Below are 20,045 nucleotides of genomic sequence, written 5' to 3' on the forward strand. Positions count from 1 at the left end.
TATCGGTTGATTCGACTCCTTATAGTTCTTGCCTGAGTTAGTCTGCTATGGTCTTATGCGTCTTATTAGCTCCCCTCCTACTTTCCTTTTAGAACGCGCCAGTTTTATCCCGTGAGCATTTTTGTTCTTCTAAAAACTTGTCAGGCCCGTCTCTCTAAGCGCCTCTAAATTAAAATGCCATCCTGTGGAGCCATCAGAAACAGATGCGTCTGAGAAAAGTTCAAAAGAGATTTGACGCAATAGGTGCAACCTGATCGTGATGTTTACTCGACAGAGGAAAAGAGGTGATCTAAAGTATGAAAGTCTGATAAATTGGACAGGTACTGAAAGACCTCTTGATCCATCTCTATCATCGAAATCAGCCGGCGTACACACTTAAACCATATCTGCTACGGTGGGTACTCAGTTCATACTTAGCGTGTTTTGGTTTGCTGTTGTATGCGCTCTTTGTTTCTCGCATGTAGAAAGAGCGGATGCGAATGCACAATGGTCTTTTTCGATGGAAGTTTAGCTTGGTAGCTGCAATGTAAAACTGGACTTACTTCTCTCATAGTTAGCAATATTACAAAACTATTGCTTCCAGGCAAGCTTTGACTCAAGCTCAAAGTTCATCGTTTTGGCCCTTTTTACCATGAACATTGCCCAACCATTCCCGCTTTTCTTGTGCGGTGCGGTTGAACCTTGCATATCCGCAGTGTTAGCCCGTTTCGAGAGATGCCTTTACCTCTGATTTCCAGTAGATGGCCAAGCGAAGCGACATCACCAAAAACAAACTAGAAAACGTTCAGCGGAGTTCCTTACTCGGGACAACATCTCTAATGTTCCACTTTCGTGTTCGGGCCATTAAGAGAAAAAACGCTGGGGAAAGAGGGGCTCTTTTTTGCCGAGTTGATCATCAAAAAGCGACAAGAACATTATTACGCTTTTTGACATCACAAATCAAACAAGAAAACGAAGAAGGAGTAAAGCTTCAAAAAATGGGACGGAAAATTTGAATAAGTACAGGAATTATTGGACGTTTAAAAGGCATTAGAAGTTTTAAACCTGTGAATATTTAAAAAACTCTTCGTAATCAATTTTGTAGAGAGTGTAAAAAAACTCTGGGAGTAGAGATTATATACAAACGTCTGCTGGTCGTTAAATCAATCCAATCAAAGATATGGAGCCTAGTGTCGTTATAAGTTTCCAGCAGTTAATTGTTGCCATATTTTTAATAAAAAAAGGCTATTAGGTTTTAAATAGAAAACTAACGCTTTTATTATATACACATATAGTTAATTCGGCTAAAAATCGGGAAGTTCTCATCCGCGAAATCGTCGTTGTGCCATAATACGAGGTTAAGTTCTGCGACAACCATGTGATCGGATTTATTACATAAAGACCTTTTTGGGCTTACACCACGAGGATCATCCTTGGCAGATGAATTCAACCAAAATGTATGCAGACGGCTTAAAGGAAAATTTATATGTATGAGCTGACAAAGCAGGTACCGTTAATCCCGTTCAAACGTCTAACAATTTTGACATGTCCTTTGCTACGACAGACAAAACCATTCTATTTTTTATGCCTTTCTTTAGGACAAACAAAATCGCATAGACTTGTTTAGTCTCCGTGTGCCGGTACCTTGGACAGGCAATTTCAAACGAACCCAAATTAGGCGTCACAATAAAGCGCAATCTAAGTGTTGGTCAGGTATATACAGTGTACAGCGGTGGCTATATGCCTTCGAAGGCCAAGAGAAGGCCTACTTTGGTCCGCTGTTATTGCTCTATTTGCATGGGCACGACATAAACTCATTCATTCATGGTTGATCTCATCTCAGCAGTTCTCTGTTCCACACTGGCGAGACCAGATACTCTCAGCGAAAGGCTTGCGTAAGAAACAACGGAGTCTTCAGGCTGCACTGCTATGGGTGACGCGACCGGATGTCAGACGAGAGGCAATGACACAGCGAGCTTGAAGTTGCATGTCGGACCTAAACCAACTTCGCACCATTAGGCTTTCAGGTTGCTAGCAGCAACTGCAATAACGAGATAACGTCGACTAGAGCTCACGGGGTGAGCACCAGGAGGAGGTAAAACTCACGTTACGGTATGGCTCTTAGTAGCAGATGAATTCAATTGCTCCACATGTAATCAAACATGGCTAATTTTAAATACAGTTCGATGTCTAAAAGAATCCCATGAGTACTAACCATGTCATTGAGCACATTTCAATGTGGCCCATAACGCATTACGTTTTCTAGCTGGTAGATAAAATGAAACTCTTTTCATTTGGCAAATTGACTGGCATTTAAAGTAAGCCTTTAAAAATTATAAACGACATTTTTGAAGGAGTGGTCCGTTTTTCCACTGCATCTTTCACATATTGAAAAAAAAAGTGAAAGAATTGCAATAAGACAACAATAATTTCTAAAATGATACATTGAAATCCTATAAGGTGTCGCTTAGACTGTCGAAACAAGCATCTTCTGCTACAGTACAAAAACGTTAATGTGTTTTAATGGATGATGTTGATCTATAGCTGTCGGAACGCGACTGTTCGGGCATAGAACAATATAATATATAGACACTTCTATGTTTCAGAAAACCTCAAATCGGCAAAAAAGGATGGGCGGCATTTACCTGAGATCGTCGGTAATACCGCGTAAGTAGATGCTCATTCTTCAGTGTCCACACGCCCTATAAAAGCACGTAGCTTCCGTCATACTACTTTTCATTGCTTCGGTACCAAATGGAATGAGCTGGATTCTCCCGACGGTTTGAGGGGGTCCTCGTGCCCATAGTTCATCGGCAGCGGACCCAGCCGTCGGGGCGATTTGCTCCAAGTAACTTTTGCCAGCAAGGGTCGGTTGGCCGCTTTCTCCGGTTTGCGACTTGATGAGTGCGCGATTGCTTCTTTAACAAAAAAAAAAACTCATCCGAACATACCCATACTCATTAGAGAGCCTTATTCCAACGTTATGTTCAGTTATTCCCCGTTTGAGTGTCCACGCGATCTCTTTTTTTTAGATTACTACGTTGTTTGAGGGCCATCAATCCAGCGTTTGCAGTAATTCTGAATTTTCCATCTCTCATATATCACCCTAAGTGATAGCCCCCGATTCCAAAGCCAATGCAAAATGCAGATCTAACAAGCGTCTGGGCAACACTTCAAGGCTTGCTTAAAGTTAATCAAGACTTCTTAGTCCCTTTATTTAAAAATAGGCGAATTAACTACAGTTTGAGGAGCCACTTCGTTAGACAATTGCCTCTCTCCTCTGCCAGCTGTTATCAGCAAAATTTGTTATCGCTGTGACAAAACTGTCCTTTCTTTTCTGACATGTCGAGGCTATGTTGTTGGGAATGCAAGTAACACTTGTGGGCTTACCTCATAGCTTTATTCATGGTGAACTTTTATTTTTGAAATCTGAATTTCGCCATTTGTGTGACGCTCCGCAAACAAATCTGCACGTTTACTGTTTAAGCACGGATTCGCATGCATGGTTTCTCGTGCATACAGACACCTACAATACGGACACTGTGCAAAATAGAGGAAAATTTTTCTAGCTAAAAGACGGCAAGTGCAGTCATGTTAGAAGATCATTTGTCCATTGAAGGGAACCGTAGTTGTTATACTAGATGGATCAAATCTGAAGCCCATGTGATCTTCAGAGTAGCAATAAATGGATCTCCTCGAAAGCAGATCGTGCGCCGCAGTTGCTCATCAGCGTATTATCCTCACTGATTTCTGCACTATCTTATTGTTCAGATACCATCTAATGCCTCAATTTCTTTATCACTAACACCGAGTCTCCGATTTTATCTATTTTCACTTCAAATGCTTTCAATTTTTTTAAGTGCCCTTCCCATTAGGCTCCCAAACGTTTATCCCAACATAGTACTCGTTATCACTGTTATTATCGAAGTAATTCTTGTTAGTTGCATGCGCTAACTGAAATAGAAGTCAAGAGGGAGTAATCCTTTTCATTTCCATATTCGATTCTTCATCCTCCGGTAGACCTTCGCTAACAACAGTCTTCGCTCCACACGTAATTTTCCAGTGCTGCCTTCAGCAAGATTTTGCCTTGATTTCAGCACTACATGAGTTTTCCTGTCCGCTTGATCATACGTTTTCACTGTCTGAAGACCTCTATGACCCTCTAGTTTCTATCGCCGGCTTTCCGCTGCATGAATCTGTAACAACAGCTGAGATGTTCTGCATTGCAAATGTCTCCCTGCGATGGTCCTGCTCATCTTCCTGCCCCCCTTTTTCTTTGTTTTTCAGCCTTTTATTCTTCTTCGTTTCTTTTTAGCATTTCCTGCTGTTGAAAGCACCTTGGTTATTTAAGAAAGCCGTGGATCTTGCAGCTTCTTACCTGTGGGACCTGGCTGCACACAGCACGCTCCTTATCCAGCCATGCGACTCGCTCACTCGGCATACTGGCTGACATTTCAATACGCTCTCGTCGGTAACGGCGTGCGTCGTGTTCGGCATCGCGCCAGAAGAAGACACGTTCAGAAACGCAGTTTCTCACTTGTCACTCAATGAATCGCCTTTGATTGCGGCTATGAGCTGGCTTGTACGGTCACGGTTCTCCAACATCGGTACACGTTTTAGCACGTTCACTGCTCCTCACCCGTGTATCCGACTAGCAGACCTACAGTAGCCCATTTGACATTTCGGAGATATAACCCACTTAAGGTAGATGAAAAACTGGGTTGATCTCAGCGATCATACCGAACATAACTCTTCGCTCATGCATCTTGAGACAGTTATCTAGATTTAATTTACTTCAAGGATCCAATGCATATATGTAAAATTTCAACTTAAGTACGATAGTAATTGTTCCGTAGTCTGTCGCCCGGGTACCAACTTTATATCCTGCTTAGGCAAAACTTCTAACTTTTACGACGAGTTGTCTATCATAGTTTGCATTGTAGCTAGCGACCACTGTGAATAATTCAAAGACTTGCGTCGCCACGCCCACTCGCGTTGAAATCGGTCCTGTCTTAAAAGGACTTTGCTCGAACCAAATAGGATTAGACGACCGAGAGTATAATGTCGCACTTCCTATGATGCCTCCTGAGAGACAGAAATACCGCTGACCGACAATGATGGCTACGATCAAAGAAGAAGTGATGAGCGGGGAATCAGTACAAGTGATCTGGACGCCCTATTGTCGTACCCTATTACGACAATAGGTAATAGGGGCCAAAAGGAATGATGAGCAGCGATCGTCTCTTGCGTAGAAAAAGGCTACTGCGGAACATGGCCAAAGCTTGGCCCCATTTTCTCCCCATTCTTTAAATTTGTTGTAGTGCAAATCGTGGCACAAATCAACGTACCTGAGTAAAATTCTTCGTCTTCCATAGGGATACGATTATAAGCAGTAATTGCGTTCGGCTTCCGGTAATATATGTTCCCGGTAATACAAACGACTAGCTTACATTGCAGCCCTAAAGCTGCCTTAGCAAAGGCTCAATCCAAGCTAATGGTATTTTTCGTGAAGAATAGGTTTTCGTGTGTACTCTGCAGGCAGTGGCTGACAAGCCATCAGCAGTTATACTTGTTTTATTCTTTGTTCTGTCAACTATGCAAATATCAATTAGAATATCTGCTGAGTTGGCTAAATAGTTTTATAAACAAATGTACTTCCAAAGCAGACTTTTTTGCAGGGGCCGCTCGATAGTTTAATTAAATCGCTGCTGCGGCGGGCGCTAGTTTTCGATGCTCCGTGCTCTATCTCGTATATTCGTAAGGTTTTTTAGTCTCCAGATAAACTATATAATCAGTGCAGTATTAAATGCCTAAGTACTTATAGGTTCTAAAGTACCAATTTTAATAATCAACATCTATAACGTCGCAAAAGTACAACTGAAATGGTTTTTGTTATTGGCACTATAAACTAAATCGTTCTCTGGATTAATCTGGTTGAAATATAATTGAATTTAATAGAAATTTCTCTAATGAAGTCGTCTCATTCCGACCAGATGAGCTAGGAGGCAAGAGAAACAAACTAATGAGAAACATGGAAAAAAAAAAGAAAACAATTTGAGAGAACAGTTTTCATATACATAGCTAGACTGTGTCTCCATTATGTATTAATAATAAACTGGCTCCTTCTTAATAATTTTCTCCTGTGCACCTCAGACGATATAATATATGCAAGATTAAAAAGTGCTCAGACAGAGTTTTCAGTTCGCAATGCAGTATTTAATAGACTAAATATATATTTATATATATATATATATATATATATATATATACCGTGACGTAGCAACGTTAATTAACATGCAGTTATGGACGTCGTGGGTGCATGTGATTATTGACCCAAACAAAAGTACTCTGCGTTCAGATATAGGCATTGCCTTGTTGTGTGATTACAAGACGGATCTAAACTTTTTGTGTGAAAGCGTTGACTCCCATTGTTTCCCTTTCGATGTTGGAATCAGCTTTGATGAATACACCATCTGCAATCGGCTATTGGAATCGATAAAGGGTTATAGTTACGCCATCGACAAGGCGAAACATAGGTTGCTCACATAGCTGGGCAAAAGGTAGCTAAACATCCAGGCCGCATACGTCATATGGATATTTAAAAAGAGAAGGTAGATATGGCTAGCTTATGTACGTGCAGGCTCTTCATTCATAATTTACTCAAGGTTTATGTCATTTTCGGGTATATGTCTTTTTCTTTTCGATGCCAAAGGTGTTTCTTTCTTACATTTTCAATGATCTGATTGCAATTTTATCACAGTAAGCGTAGTGAAGACAAATTAAGGTAGCCTAAGAGATCGGAAAACGCTTCCAGATGTGAACATCTGGAAAATCTAATAATTTTATAGAAATGTAGCATGTAGCATTAGACTATTGCAGTCTGTCTACAGTTTGATTTTTTACGAAGTTGTACTGCTTAAGGCAAAAGATGTAGCTAAAGAAATTTCTTCGAACATTTAATAACTTAAATTATTGTATCGAACTATATGATGTCTCACAAGTTCTAACTTATTCATGTTAAATTCAGAGGGCAATAATATGTATATATGATTGCCGATTCTGTGGGATTACTGGATGTTGTTTAGGCGCTGCAGGATTTTTTATCTTTAACATTCGGTTATTTGACTCATACGTTCCTGTCAGACAAAACCTTGATTGTTTTTCAGTTTAATAAAATGTAATGAAATAGTGTATCATACATCCTCCCTATACAATCATAGGTTAATAACCTGCACGATTATATGTCATGAAACCAACCCTCGTTGCATTTGAAACCTGTTTATTAGAACTCATATATTTAGCATAATCATAGACCTGCTAAAATGCATGGCCTTATTTTCGTCGACATTATTAAAGATTAAGCTGTAGACCCTGTATGGCAGCTTTTAATGGATTCTGCCATGTTAATCTCACCAAGCCAGGTCTCAAGAGATCGCAAAATGAGACCTACTATCCAATAGTACCTAGGCGGTAAAGAAAAGAGCATTACTCTGATGTTGGCCATTGAGTTAACCGGGCGGGAACAGCCACAATAGCTTTTTGTGTAGCAGACCATACAAAGCTAGTATGGAGGCGCGTTCCCCAAGCACAACACTGCTGTGGCTTAATAGCAGCCGAGTTTTTCTGTGACAGGGCTATCACACCAGAACCCGTGTGATTCGACTCGAGCGCCTGGTTTGTCAGCGAATAGACAGAATTTGCTATCAAAGAACAATGCAATTCTACTTCGGCCTACTTACGATTACTTGCGAATCACCGGAACGCCTACAGTCAGGTTCTAGCCCTGCCCAGATGACAGAGTTTGATAGCGCTAACTGATAGAGTCGAAGAGCCGACAAGAAGTAGTGCATATATATATACGTATATATTGAACGAACCAATGAGTGTGCGCCGACCTCTGCACCACAGCCGGCGACATGTTCTTGCTTTCTGTTCAGAAGCATTTCAATGGCAGTAACAAGTGAACAACAATACGCCATGCACAAAAGTGGGCGTTCGTGTGGTTGAGGCAACCGTCGCCGTCGCCGTTTCGGCACCCCAGTCGAGTGAGTGCCAGCAAGTGACTGGGCGTAGGGCGGTAAAGGAATAGGTAATGTATTACGCCTACCTTACATAGAAGCATTGATAGGCCTAACTAGCTAACCAATCTGGAACACATGATCGATCCACATCGTGACTTCAGCACGGTGGCATCATGAGCACTGCGATTTTCGCCGTTGTCTGTTCGTTCGTTTGTTGCGTGAGAAAAAGATTAAACCTCAACAATACAACTGTATAATAGTAAATGGACAAGGCACAAAGCGGACGACATGATCTCGGTAGCCGAAGATGCCAACAACAACGCTGTCCACAACTGTTAAGGTCGTGAGACCGAAAATGTCATTGCACGCAGAATCGCATCGTTGCTTGAATACGCCTTTCTCGCGCATGCTAAATACGTGTACAAGAATCAATTAAAACGCGACACTAGCCAGCAACTCAACTAGATGAGCACGATACTAAGGATCTACCTTCGCGCGATAGGAATGCCTCTTATGCAAAGACATGAGAGGCGATTTACAGTAAGGACAACTCATCTAGTAATGGACACAACATAAGGCTTTCATTTGCCGTCGATACTGATATGGAAAAAGGCCAAAGCAAACAAACTACTAAAAGGGGAGTAACTCGTTTTTAACTTTATTCTCCTAAAACAAGAAAGGAAACTTGTGTGTTATAATCGTTAACTAATTACGATCCTGTTAGTCAAAAGAACCTAAACGAGCAAGTTGAGGCCTTGGTACAGAGGCGGATAATTAAGTTAAATTAAATTAAAACAGAGACGTGATGCTGAGGAAGAATCAAGGTACACTTTTTTTTTTAATTCTTTCCCTGTCTCGTTAACGTTCTAAACTTCGCACTTTTCCACAAATATTCTAGCCCGTCAAGAAAGTTTTGCCAGTGATAATCCCATTTGCTATGAGTGAAGCTAATTCTGGTCTAGCCGAGTAGGAAATAGGAATTGAACCTAATTATGACAAAAGTCATCGTTTGGAGCTGTTATATCAACCAATTTTTGCAGATTGCTTCTAAAGCTTTTAAAGAAGCTCACGATGTGCGTTTTGGTAGGTTTACAGGTCTTCTCAGTAAATCATTGCTAAATATACTATGTACGTTAATAGCGACAGAAACAACTGCGTGCGACGGGCCTTTAATGCACAATATATTATCGACTTATTGGCATCGCTATGTCCAACTGCCTGTATTGCCCGGTCCACGTCCTCGAATGTTTGTCATGCCAGGTCGTCACGGGAACGACGAGCGGAAATACTGTCGAGGACACCTTTTTCGTTAGAGGGTCTTGATACGCGATATCTTTCTCACTCGGCGTCATCAGACCACCTACCTTCTAGAGCGTACTCTTCCTTCTATCGACCTCCATTCGATGAGAAAGGAACGGTCCGCTTGTGGTGGTCACATACCCGTCCAATATTTGCTTAGTAGGTCCGGTTATCTTTGACCCTCTTTCTGACGACGGTAAGAGGCTTTCAAGGGTTCATGGACGGTCTGCCGGCGTGCGATTGGAGAATTTCCGCGTACCCACCCTCGACCGACTTTACTTACACCAGAGTCCGCTGGAACCTCGATGAGGCACATGGCTGATAATGATAAGGCTAAGTCCGCGCCCAGGCACACAGTGAATGAATGTTATCTGATAACTGTCGTGATCTCCTTATAGCACTCCGGGTCGACTACAGCCGTCGAAGGTATTTGACAAGGACAGACAAGTGAAAAGCAGTGACCGCTTGTCACAATCCCATAGTGAGTGCTTTTTCCCTGCAATAATAACATATATATAGCAGTAAGTTAAGCAAGAAAAGCTATTGCATTTTAAAAACTGCTATATACTATAAATCATAGTACTCTGCCGTGGAAATACTTCCGTTTTTGGATTGAACATTCGGCCTAAAGGCAACTTATTCACATTTGCTAGAAGTCACTGTACCAAGCAGTTTGCGTATTCTGGAAAAGAGGCCTGAGTTTACATTAAGCAAACCGACCGTAGTGTAGTCCATCAAATTAATCTTGGAACTGAGATATGCAATGGCACCTATTAGCCTCATTTTTATCTATCTAGTTACACACAAATTGTCATTAATGGGACTTGAAGCAGTGACCTGACCTATATATAGGTCCTTACCTCCAAAAAAATTATGTCTATATATATATATATATAGAGGTTATTAAACTGATACAGTTTCAGCTCGTCAGTTGATACGACCACTAACAAATATCTTACAACAGAAGCTCGCCTTTTCAATTCGATAATTTAGCCGCTTGCTGCCGACATCTGTGGCTTTCATAAGCCATGTGAGCGTGGCTGCAATGAGTGTCGTTTGCGACACTTTGTTCGTTTTTCTGGATCATATAACTGAACACAAACAATTTATGCTGGTGTTTTTGCTACCTTTCCTTTTACCTTTTTGTCTTTCTCATTAGCCATCTCTACTATTTTTTTTCTACACTGTTCTGAGTACTTTGGCATCAGGTTGTGCTGTGCGTCTCGTTAGACGATCCATTCGACCACTCGTTGTTGTACAATGTTCGACTATTTTTTTCCGGGCCTGTGTGTGGCGTCACAGTGTCGATTTAAACTACTCCAGGCTCGTTGGAAAAGGTCTCTCTCGTGTCAGCTGCTGGAGAATGGCTAGGACAAGTATTTCTGGTGGTCGTAGTAGACGTGGGGACGAGCTGGGTCAAATGGGTAGGACGGGAAAAGGAAGTAGACAATCGAGAACCGCAGTCGGTCTTGTGCGGATAGCCAGGATCATGATAGTTGTATGGTAATAGTAGGAGCAGTGATCAGACAGGAAAGTTTGCGGTGTGCTAGCAGCAACGCCCACTCGATGATGGGCTTTCGTTCGTCCTCTTCCTCTGCCACGTATTTTTCCTTTTCTTATCTTTTTGTTGTTCCCCGCTGCTCCGGCCATGTACCTTTTTGCAGCACGGAAACGAATCGCGCGCTTCCTTTCCCTTCTTTCCTCCGATTTCCTTCGTACGAGTGAGGCTCCAGCGGTAACCGGCAGCAGCTTCGACCTTCACTGTCGCACATAGCCAGCAGCCGCCAAGCATCGTCTGACTGTGCTTGCCCAACGACGAGTGTGAGGTACAGCATAAAATGACAGTATAGGACGAGCGATGCTGATCGATATGGGAAGAGAAGCACAGCGAATGGCTCAAGGAATGAGTTCAGCTGGAAATGACAGACAGTCATGCAGAAGCCCTCATTTCCCGCCCTTACTCCTTCCTTTTTAGCCCTTCTATCCGTTCGTTCGTCCTTTTTTCTCCCTCCCGCTCGCCATTGCTACTAGAAGCGACGCGCCGCCGACGCATTGACAACAGCGCTAAGGAGACTATGACATAGTGGTCGAGTCGTTCGTCAGCTGCTTGTTGGGTACTGTTTGCAGCACTAACTTGAGGCAGCAATTCTTTCATTCAGTAGCTCCAGCAGCAGTGGCAGCAATAGTCCTCACCGTCTGTCGTCTTTTGCATCATCATTTTCAAGGGGAGACTAACTGTCGATGGCGCGTTGTGTCAGTGCCAGAGTCGTTGGCGGAGGCGCCTTTCGGTCCCATGTAATGTCTTCTTGAGTCTGGTTTGGCTCTATACTAGCCTACCTAAGGCTCGCTTTTAGACTCGCCCCCCAGCACACCATAATTCTGGTGACTACAAACCCATCGATCATAAGGGGCGGATGAGCCAGCCAGCCAGCCAGCCAATATGGAAGCGATCTGACCACGTGGCTTGGAGACTTGACAAAATTAATTTGCGCCCGACACATTGAGAGGAAAATGGGTGGCACGATTTTCACGTAACTTTTCTTAAAAACCCAGTCACTTGCATGCTACTGGGGAAGAGTGAGCGGAAAGGAGTGGCGCATCACTGATCAAATCAATACGTGTTTTAGGTCGCCACACACCTCGATGTTTAGCTCGTAGCAGTCGAACTATGACTAAATCCGACTTATTGTTCGACTATTGAGGAACATAATACGATCAAAAGCAAGACAATCTGGAAAAGCGTAGGACCCAGTGTATTTAGTGTTACGACATGGTCCTGCAGGAACACGTAATGCGCTTTAGAACAGAGGATAACAATACACATACGGGCATTATTGAACCTGTACCTTTTTCGGTTCTATTGCAAAACTGAATTTACCTAGTTTAGACAATCTCGCCATATCTCGTTGGCCTTTTCCCGCCATTTCGTATAAATGAAATCTCGAATCTTCTTAAAATGCAATATTAGTGAAATGTTTTTAGCGTTATTTGCATCATATTTTATGGAGTCTATATCTTAATTAAATTGCTGCTGATGGCTATTAGTTCACTATAGAAAATTCTAGTAAACCTTTAATATTCTCGCCTGTACACTGGCCGGCAGATTTGAGCTGCTTGAACCGACGTAATTCCATACTGCAAAACCACATTCATATTTACCATATTTGTGTTATTATAGGCTGGCAAAAACATTCACTTAACGTTTTCCTGCATTTCTATTCACTTATTTTGTTTGTCTGAAAAGCTACTCATAGTCCGAGTAATCGTCTACAGGTTAACGATAAAACCGACTTTTTTTTTTAACTAACTAAGTACAAAACCCAGTGCTAAATTTACAGCTTTATCAGATTTTAGCAATAAGCTGTTTTTGCATTGACTCAGTAACAAAAGCCTAGTAGTGCGCACATAATGAAATGCGACAAGCTGAATATAGCAGCTGAGTTTTAGGCCTGAAATCGTCGTTACGCATTATTTTTTTAGGCTTTTCCGCAATCGAGGGCAAATGTGCTTTATCCCTAATCTCTAACAAACCACGACGAACAGTAAAATATTTATAAAATGATCAATAAACCTCATGGCGTTTTACGAAATTTTCCTTGAGAAATCGTGCAGCTGTTTAAGAGATTCTGATAAACCTGGCACCCAACAGATCACTATAATGGAAATAATTCCATGGATTCCAAATGGGCTTAATAATTTCGGTGTAAAATCAGGGTTACCCGTGTCGCTTGTGATACACAACACAGAAAACACCGCTACTGATTAATCTGTTCCAAACTGTTTCACCATAACTATTCTCGTATAATCCAACACACAGACATCCGAATCGCCGAGTTCTTCTCATATTGTTTCAAGGCTTTTCGTAGCATGTAAACATTCGCACCTTACGACGATGGCTCAAGAGTTAAGAGGCCTTGCCCGAAGGACAGGTCCAGAAGGTCCTCCTTCCGACTTTTTCAAAGGGGAGAAGGAATTGTAAAAGCTCTTGGCGCCTCTTCCACTAGTAGGAATCTGGCTGTGTCTGAATTTCAGCTGTCATCTTCTAACTGATAGTGTCCGTATCAATGGACTAGGTTTATTTGCTTACAGAGGTGCTCTATTCCAGTCACTTGATGTGCAGTTCATTTGCTGTTTACTTTCAGGTCTGTATTTTTGGCTCGTCGAGAAAAAGCAGTACCTTTTCTAGGCATGTCCTTTAATTGTGTCCACATTCCACAAAGCAAATATTTACACTTTTCCTTAAAGTTCACCAATTTGCCTTGGCCAGATCCCGATGTCTCTGTCTATAGTTTCTGACGTCAATATTCTGGCATGGCAGCATACAAATAGATTTGATTAGCGTTCACGAACGTATCCTCTATGTATATGTTAGGAGTAAAGTGCAATCCATTATGCTGTTCCTTCTTCAGCTCCGAGACATTACATGCGGGTCACTCTTCGTCAATGATTACGATAGTTATATGGGTAGATAGATAACGGATGTTGGCCGTCCGAGATTCGAGAGGTCGGAAACTACGCCGCGGGCCTAATTAATAAAGCAAAAAAAAATAGTAGCGACGGCCGTGCGATTCAAGTTAATGTCCTTCGATGACGAAACGTGGACCGAAGAGCGGTAGCATTGTAAATGGTCGATAAAAAATAAACATGTTTATTGTGTCTTTAGCGGGCCTAATTTTTGGGGGGAGGCGGACGGACAGTTACTGACAGAGCAGACGAATGTCCGCAGACACGAAAAGTGAAACAGTGGCAAAATGAAGGAAGACAACTTGAACAGATCTGTCGTCCGGCGGCTCCTGTTGCTTCGCAAATGGCACAGCGATGATATGATAATGAAGTGGCTATCAATTATATTATAACACTGTGCAAAATGGTAATTCTATAATGGAGGAAAGAAGTGGGTAACAGTAGCTAATCTTGAGGAAAAGCACAGGCGACTGAACACACGATAATAGTATTATATTTTTACAGGGAAAAGCAATTTCAGATCGACGCACTGATACAGGGTTCCATTATACAATACAAGAGCTTTTTTTTTTATATCCATTTGTTGCAAATATGTTACCTGCCTGGACATCGCGCATCATAGAGGACCCTTAAAAGCAATATTAAAAGGAAAAATGTTTCGGATAAGCTTCGGCTATGGTGGATCGACTATTAAACACGATTAAAGTCCGATTCAGCGTTTTTATGCTAAACGTAACGTTGATTACGTTCCAACTTATTTTTATGAATTAGTAATCGAACCGAGTCACTGTGGCCACTCGACGTGCAAGTTGAACCAAAATCTATTCGATTGTGGTCCTACCTAGGTCGACGACTCGCCTCTCCTGTGCTACTTCGTCCCTACCTGTCCCCACCCCCACGAACTTCAACACCAGTCATCAATTCCTTGCGACGAGAGCCTCTCAGTGAGTTACTAAAAAACACTCCCTTTCAGTTGTCGACTTGAAAAATTCCCGTTTTCAAAATTATTACTACCTTCGGAATTATAGATTAATCGAAAATAGTCATCTTAAGTGACATGTTTGAGAAGATCTATCATCATGCCGAGGGGCACAAATTGTGTGACCCGTGCGCACTGTTACTACATATAGTGTCACGTCTAGCTCGGCAATTAATGTCATCAATAGGTTTTTTGGATTTACGAAAAATCTCTTTTGAACCGATACTATAATGTTTATGCATTTGTATAGTTAATGTATTTCAATATGATCAAATTGTACATTTTATTATATTATACATTGTTTTGGATTCAGGTATATCTTCGAAATTGCTATCTAATAGGCACTAAATACAGAATCCGATCTCAGACTTCGGCTAACAAGTTACAGTAACAGCGGTATTTTGTAAATATATGCATTTGTCAGCATGAGATCTTTCAGTTCTGCTCCACCAACTCGAGTAACAGCCTATTCCCTTCCAGGTTCCAGTTCGACTATGTTACTAGCGCGGATCTTCGGTCGACTCACAGTCGGTTCGATCATTATTTTTTGACAGGCTTCGCCTTTTTTTTTCTCTTGTTCTTTTATTACTTACGCCACCTCTTAGTGATGAGCTAATCCTCTTCGCACACTGCTATACTCATACATGGCTGCCTTTCGTCACACTGAACTATCTTCAACTTTGCATGAGCGTAGTCCTCGGCTTACCGGTTTTGGTCAATGGCGCAACAGGCTAAAGGCTAGTAAATTAAGGTTTTTTAAAAAAATATCCAAGGAACATTAAACTGCCGCTTCAAGCTGAAGCCCTTGTACATGCACATGTAACGTTCTCTGCAATGCTCTCGAGGAAAAAAACACTATCTCTCATCTTTTTCCAAAAAAAAATATCTTTGACAACCATTTTCTATGATATTTAATCTCTCGGAGAACTGGAACAATAAAGGAGAAGAGCAATCTGCCATTTTCGGTGTCAATACATCCTAACAATTTGTACAACCATCAAAATGCGAAGCTACGCACAGAGACATGGCATGGATTGACACAGCTGTCATCAATCCACCTCCAGCCAACGTTCTCTGATCTGCCATCGTAAATGGACAAGATTCATTTTCAATTAAGCGAACTATCTGAAACGAGACTTTCTGAAGTAAAGGGCATTTTACGCGCTGCAGCCCGAACGAACCTTGTGCTTCCCAGCGTCCCTATAGCCTCAACTTGAATAGCACGAGTATTTACGATGATTCCGCTAAAACTACAGGTGGTAATATCATTTCATGTAAATCGTCTCGTTTATTTTAAGCTTATCAATAGCACACTGGAGCAGACAACGAAGATCACTATACTTTGCGACAACGTCCTTCTTCGCTTTCTGCCTAGGCCGTGTCTGCGATGCCCACATTAGTGGGTACCTAAGTAAATATAGGCAACGTCCGGCGATGCATTCCCAGAGCTCGGGCACTTGAGGTGAGCGAAAAATTCTTTTGACAGAAGTTAAAACAGGATCTAATAGAAAAGAGACGAAGATGGCACTTATAACTACCGACAAAAAAGTTTATTTTGTAAACAATTTCGAGCGTAGAGAATAATAGTACCTACTGAAAATATGGCAAACATATAAACACTATAGTTTGGTATGTATGTGCAATAGAGTACCTACAACAAGGCTTTGTTATTTTCGTATCATCACAGTGGTGTCATCTATGGCAAACTTGCGAGTACAGATTATCGTACATTTATAAGTGGGCATCTGTAAACGTACTGGGCTCCCTGAAGAAACATTATGGTTGAAGTTCGGCTGTATAACTTCGACGAGTGTAGCAACAGCATATGTACGTGCTTCTATCTACTGAAAATAGCCAGACTACTTTGATGGAAAAGTGAGAGTGCTTTCAACGGAGAAGGGCCGACAACGCATTGATGTAGCTTTGTGCCATTTGTAAGGTCTCGTACTTAGAGAGCTTCCGTTCAGCGCCGATACCTGGACCAGGTACCACCTCGCGCAATTTATCGAAAGCGACGTTGAGTCCATGCATTCGTCGGCGTTCCCGAGCGTTGGCTGCAAGACGGCGCTTCTTGACCACTGGTGGTCCGGAAGCTGGTTGGATCAATGATCTAAGACCTTTTTTCCTTTTGAGGGGGCTACTGGTTGTGGAAGACACCGGATCAGATAGTTCACTTGGCGGGGATGGGGGCATATGATGAAAATCATAACACGTTGGTCTGGCCGTCGACAGTTCACTCTGTGGTTCTTCACCGTCCGCGTCTATGGCCGGATGCAATTCTTGCTCACCATAATCATAGAATTGAGACTGGAACTCCATCGTCGTTGAACACATTGAGCACTCTTTTACACATTTACACACATGGACAGTGTGACACCTAAGTCTTGAGACGGTCCAGCGTGTATTTACAATGTTGTTATCGTTATTGTTGCCGCTGTGCGCACAAAACCACTCTTACTGTTGTTTTCCTTTCTTCTTGCCTACAGAACAACGTTGTTCACCAAAAGCACGGTTACAATCATGACCAATTTGTCGCACTACTCAACATGCCGTTAAATGAACGGGGTAACATGCGCACGTCTATTACTGGATACACGCGTATACAGATTATCGCAGATATTGCTGTGGTACTTCAAGTGGCTCTTTCTTTCTTTCCCGTTTGAACGAGCTGAGAGTTCGCACTGTATGCCCATAGCCCGCCTGTTGTGTTACGTTTATGCCGAGTGCCGAAAACGGCCCGTTGTCTTCTGGAAGAACAACTGCGACTGCATCGACAACGGGCGACGGTAGAAGATAACCAGGGACTGACTGGCGCAGCGCGTTACTCTTGTCGCGCGTACGGACGGGGTTCTTCTTTATGACCCGCGCAGCTGTCGCGAAACTCACTGAACACAAGAACGGCTCGCGCGCGGGTTGACCACGTCACAACTGCTACTGCTGCCAATTCTGCTGTTACGGATTCTGCCGCTGATGATGATGATGATGTACTGAAGATTGAAGATGGAGACGCATTAAAGGCAAGACGCTTGAGCAGACAGGCCCAGTGGTAGCTAGAGTAACAGCACCAGGAGGAGGCACATTACTTCGCCGCAGTTAAACAGCACAGTACTCGTATCGGTACGAGAACTTAAGCGATTGCCTATGTGGTGGTGAAGAACCGAACCAGCGCCGACCAATCTGTCTGTCGCGTTGTGCCGCGGCTGTTGATGTTGTTAATGTTGTATTCGATTCTATCAGTCGTCAGCGAAGTGGCGCTATCGGTCCTCGGCGTCGAACTGAAGCCGCTGCCGTCATGTGTGTGATGTGCGGCGTGCCATGTGGCGCTCGGCGCTGGGACCCCGGTGCTGATGGCCATACGACCCTCTCCCTACTGAACCCCGCCCCGGCACTAGACGCTCTGGTGCTAGAGCGCTACCCTAGAGCTCACCATTATAGTATAATACTACTGTATGTACACCGTGGTCTGTACGACATCCCTTCCATTTAGCAACAGCTCCAGTTTAAGCTGTCTATTCGACTCTGCCGCTATGTCTACTGAGCTATAAGGTTTAGGATAGGGTGCACATTCGACCCTGCTGCAATGAATTAACGGCTACCTTGTTACTCGACTCTGCTGCCCCGTTGTCCTTCGGTATTTTGTAGCAACGCTGCTGATGTTGATCCTACTTTCGTTGCCCGTTGACGCTAGCGACGCAACGGACCGGGACCCGTTCCCGGGCCACAACCTTACTCGATCGGGTCTCGAACAGAACCGTCTGCGCACGTGCCTAGCGGACCCAAGGCGTACGACCATTTTCATCATTCCATCATCTCTGGATAAACCCGAGCTGTCAGCAACTTCACGAAAAGCGCTAACAACAACAGCAGCAAAATGATGATGACACTACGGCGAACGTACAGATAGTCCGAGCTAACTCTGAAAATAATACTCGAGTACTGCTGTTGAAGTCCATGCTCACACCAGCATTTTCTCTGTCGAAGGCAGCCATATTGGCCAAGCACCTAAGCACCACAGCATTATCCTTGTCTTGCTCTTCAAGTTTCAAAGCTGTAATTACAAGATCATGTATGTACATTTCTCTGCGGCATCATATCTAGGTATGTGTAAAGCGTATACCTTCCCCCGATGATGGCTGAGTCGGTCATACTAACGGGCTGTTCGTTCCACTGAGGTAGAGCACTTGAGTGGCAAGTGTATACTTTCATGTATGTCTGTGCATATCTTTAAGTGGGTTCGATATATGTAGGACACAGGAGCCAAAGCTGCTCATTGAGAAATCGTCATTTCATCGGTGAGCACTGTCGAATGTCCTTTTCGTATAGAATCTCCTTTTATATCTGTCCCTCATGTGTACGGGAACCTCTATGCGTGCCACGCGCTATCAATTTGATATAAGTGTGAGCTAGTCGTATACGAACGATATAACCTATCATTTGCGAGAACAGGTTTTGTTCATCTTCATATTGTGTAGCAATTCTATCTTGTTACCTACGGCCTGGTCCTATGCGTTTTTCTCTATGCAGACATAGTCGTATTTAGTCAACTATAGCATGCAAATAAGATTTATACAGCGGATGTTAGAAAAATTAAATTTACAAGATTGATTCGCTCTTTAATGAACAGCCTAATCTAAACGGTACGTTCGGGTATTCAGAGATTTATGGAGAAAATTTTTCCAGCTTTTTCATGCGCGCTCATTACAGATAGCAACCGTATCTCGGAGCGAATAGCTCCTTAAGTTTCCTCTAAAATTCGTTCATTCGAAATGTTCGATCTAACTCTGTTGTTGTTCCGGCCAATCTTCACATCTTTTCGTATCTGTCTTCCTTGTCTACAAACTATTGAAAGCAAGTTTATGAAACTTTCTAATCCAGTGGCCTTTGCCGTTCATTGAATACTCTTACTCCCCTGCCGCTATATTTATTCCGTGTAAAGTACCGGCTTGACGTAACTTAAACAACCTATATACGATCAGTATGCAACGAACAATCACCCGATTAATACTGACGTATATATTAATTAATAAGAATTGGCTATCGCTAGCTGATTCTTTAATTAAACGGTTAGTTACGCGTTGCAACATAAGCCATAATCTTACCGTATAATCCAGAAATTCATCGTGTGCCCTTTCTTGACATCAAGGGGTGGACTGTGAAGCTTTAACTTAGTTGATCTTCAGATAATCGCTTCTCCCTATTACTGGGCTTACGGCTACGTGATTGATATGTATTCAAGGCTCGACGGCTACTGAATTGAGCCCGTCCACCAGTTTTACGTGTCCCCTAGAAATAATTAACCTTAA

The 20,045-nt window shown here is 42.6% G+C and overlaps 1 protein-coding gene across 1 annotated transcript; it reads right to left on the bottom strand.

Moving 5' to 3' along the window:
• Nucleotides 1-16,272: 16,272 nt before the first annotated feature.
• LOC111261063 (neurogenic differentiation factor 6-like) lies at nucleotides 16,273-17,533 on the bottom strand. The gene has a single exon (XM_022834285.2). It carries the CDS (start codon nucleotides 17,074-17,076, stop codon nucleotides 16,630-16,632), a length of 447 nt encoding a protein of 148 aa, XP_022690020.1. The 5' UTR covers nucleotides 17,077-17,533; the 3' UTR covers nucleotides 16,273-16,629.
• Between the last annotated feature and the right edge of the window lie 2,512 nt (nucleotides 17,534-20,045).

Source organism: Varroa jacobsoni, unplaced genomic scaffold (assembly GCF_002532875.2).
Source record: "Varroa jacobsoni isolate VJ856 unplaced genomic scaffold, vjacob_1.0 scaffold_516, whole genome shotgun sequence".
NCBI classification, from domain to species: Eukaryota; Metazoa; Arthropoda; class Arachnida; order Mesostigmata; family Varroidae; genus Varroa; species Varroa jacobsoni.